The sequence below is a fragment of the Branchiostoma floridae genome, chromosome 14 (genome assembly GCF_000003815.2).
Source record: "Branchiostoma floridae strain S238N-H82 chromosome 14, Bfl_VNyyK, whole genome shotgun sequence".
Classification (NCBI taxonomy): Eukaryota; Metazoa; Chordata; class Leptocardii; order Amphioxiformes; family Branchiostomatidae; genus Branchiostoma; species Branchiostoma floridae.
Window position 1 is genome coordinate 3,060,943 of NC_049992.1, and position 2,979 is coordinate 3,063,921.

General features: G+C 45.9%; 1 protein-coding gene across 4 annotated transcripts in view; it reads right to left on the bottom strand.

Moving 5' to 3' along the window:
* LOC118430427 (mitofusin-2-like) overlaps positions 1-2,979 on the bottom strand; it is a 16,815-nt gene that overhangs the window by 1,584 nt on the left and 12,252 nt on the right. For all 4 annotated transcript variants that reach the window (XM_035841290.1, XM_035841289.1, XM_035841288.1 and 1 more), the window contains 4 exons: positions 2,637-2,738; positions 2,121-2,282; positions 1,098-1,294; positions 246-380 (listed from right to left, as the gene is read on the bottom strand). In XM_035841290.1, coding sequence (XP_035697183.1) covers positions 246-380; positions 1,098-1,294; positions 2,121-2,282; positions 2,637-2,738 — 596 coding nt within the window. The remainder of the gene's footprint in view (positions 1-245; positions 381-1,097; positions 1,295-2,120; positions 2,283-2,636; positions 2,739-2,979) is intronic.

A 2,979-nucleotide genomic window follows, 5' to 3' on the forward strand; every position in this document is an offset into this window, starting at 1 on the left:
ATATACACCTCGGGCCGGGGCATTAACCCTTTATTATAGCATCAATTTCCCAATATCTTTTTGCAATTAACAGATATCATATTTGCTCATTTTGCAGCTGCTTTGTACAATTTGTAACATGGTCAAAAAGTTTTCTTTTTTTGGAAACAGACAAAAATTGATATGCGCAGACGTCATCCACATAATCAAATCAACATGGCCTTAGGATGGAATAGAAAAGGACTTCCACCAGCTGTAGTACCGACCTGAGCAGCTTGGCGCGCTGCTGCACCTCCTCCAGCTGGTCGATCTCCGTGTTGAGCTGGCTGATTTCCCGCTGGAGTTCCTCCTTAGCGACGTCCACCTGGCGACACAGCCGGGCAAAGTTACCGGACAGCTCCCTGTGGGACGGAAAGGGCATTAGAACTTTCAAGGACGTACAAGGACATACCCCTCCCATCTTCTACACTGCATCACTACCAGGCAAAGTTATCAGAAAGATCCTAGTGGGGTGGAAGGGGCATTAGATCTTGCTTCAAGGTCACAAGGGCAGTAGAACTTTCAAGGGCATGTAGCTCCTAAGAACCCCCCTCCCATCTTCTACATGTATATTACACACACTGCACCACTGCCACTGCCAGGTAAAGTTATCAGACAGCTCCCTGTGGGTGGAAAGGGCATTAGAACTTTCAAGGACATACACCTTCAAGGACAACCCCCTCCCATCATCCATATGTACATTACACTGAAACACAGCCAGGCAAAGTTATCTGACACCTCCCAGTGGGGCAAAAAGGTCATTAGAACAATCAAGGACAAACACTTGCATAAATGCCCCCCTCCCACATCCAAATGCATTGCACTGCAACACAACTGGGCAAAGTTATCAGAAAGCTCCCTGTGGAGCAGAAAGGACTAGAACTTTCTTCAACGTTCCCCCCCTCCCATCTTCCACATACATTACACTGCAACACATCATGACAAAGCTAGATCTTTTACATGTATGTATGTTTTGTCTTTGTTGTGGCCTGTAGTATGCTCAGTTGGGCAAAAATGTACAATAAAAGTCTTCTGTAATAGTGTAAGGTCTAATACATACAATGTATCTTCTGACTCACTGTTGCACTTGGTGGCTGATGTTCTGACTGGTAAAACTGACGACCAGCTGCAGCTTGTCGGAGGCGTAGTCCACAAACTGTTTCTTGAAGGTTCGCTCCTTGGCCTTGTTGGTCCAGGTGAGACGCTCGTACAGGTAGAGCAGCGCGTACAAACCTCCGGTCACCGCGATCAGCCGCCACCCAACCGCCTTCCAGATCTGGGGAAAGAAAGGCCACAAACATCATCTCAAGTTAAGAAAATAGACAGTATAGTCTAACCTGCCCAAAATGACCACTCGCGACCCTAGCAACATTATGACAAAATACCAAAAATGGGATGGTATGTCGTGTGGTAGCCTTGAGAACAGTTGTACAGTAGTGATTATTAGGCTGCCACTAGTATCACTCTCTGTACTTCTTGACTTGTTGGGTGTGATACTGCCATGTTTTGTCACTTCAACCTTTGCTACAATGTTTATGGTCTCTATCTATAAAATGTCTTTTAGTTTTCTTTGCCCATGTTTTTATTTTTGCACTCTCACATTAGAGTTGGAGTCTGTAGAGGATGTCAATCATAAAATTTACTTACAGTAGCCTAATTAAAAACAAGACTCACCACCCCAGTGATAACCAGAACCCTTACAGACGATCGTGAGTAGAAGGAGGCCAGGTTGGTGATGAACTTGGCCATGACCTCTGCGACCATGACTTCAACTACAAAGCGACCAGAGAGACTTGGGTCTCTCATGGAAAACCTGGTCGCTGCAACTTGGAGACATGTTGCCTCTAGAAGCAACACTTTAAAACTGAATCAGAAGAACCTACAAACCTGGCCATGATCTCTGTGCTCCAGAAACACAGTCAACATTTTTTCCTAGGCCTACATGTGCGGTCTAACGAGTAGACCCACTGGACAGAGCCGCATGGAAGCGTGGTGTGAAGACTAGCCGACTGCTGCCTACCTGTGTCAGGGGCCCACGCAGCAGTATAATCTACTGCTACTATTAGTAGTGATACTAACTGCCATTTCAAAACAAGACTCACCACCCCTGTGATGACGAGGACCCCCACAGACGATCGTGAGTAGATGGAGGCCAGGTTGGTGATGAACCTGGCCATGATCTCCGCGTCCTGAGCCATCAGGTCCTGCACGTGGGGGGCCAGTACGACCTCTCCGACCTCCGCAGGGGGCAAAGGTCGCGGCACCTGTGTCACACAACAGGAGGGTCAGCATGGGGTCATCATGCACAATGCACAGGGTTTAACAAGTTTTCAAAAATTCACTTGTCCTTTCTTGCAAATATAAGAAAAATATAATTGCCTGAACCAACTTTTCACCTGCATGAAATTTAAGTAACATTTCTCTATGTATTTTTGCGCTTCCAGTAGTGGAATTCTTTTGGCTCTACTTTTCTGTGTTGACCAATGGTTGATGCCATGACTGTGAAAAGTAACAAGTACATGTATATCAAAATCTCACTCATTGAAAAATCTTACTTGCCCGCTCGGTGTACCGGTACCCACCCCTAGTTTCAACCGTAAAAACAACCTTCTACACACCGTGTCATCGTATCCCATGAGCGCCCGTTTGGCCGTCTTGGGCCCGAGGAACCTCCGGACAAGCGCCTGCCAGCCCAGCGAGAACTGGAACTCAATGTTCTCCTGGAGAGAGGGAATGAATGAATGTGTGAATGAATAAATAGATGGATGAATGAGTGACTGTTTGAATGAGGAAATGAGTGAATTAATGAATGGATGGACGAATGAGTGAATGAATGAATGGATGGATGGATGGATGGATGGATGAGTGAATGAATAAATGAATGGATGGATGGATGGATGGATGAATGAATGAATGAACCTTTATTAACGTGTCTTGTGCCACAAGTCGAATAGTAGTGTT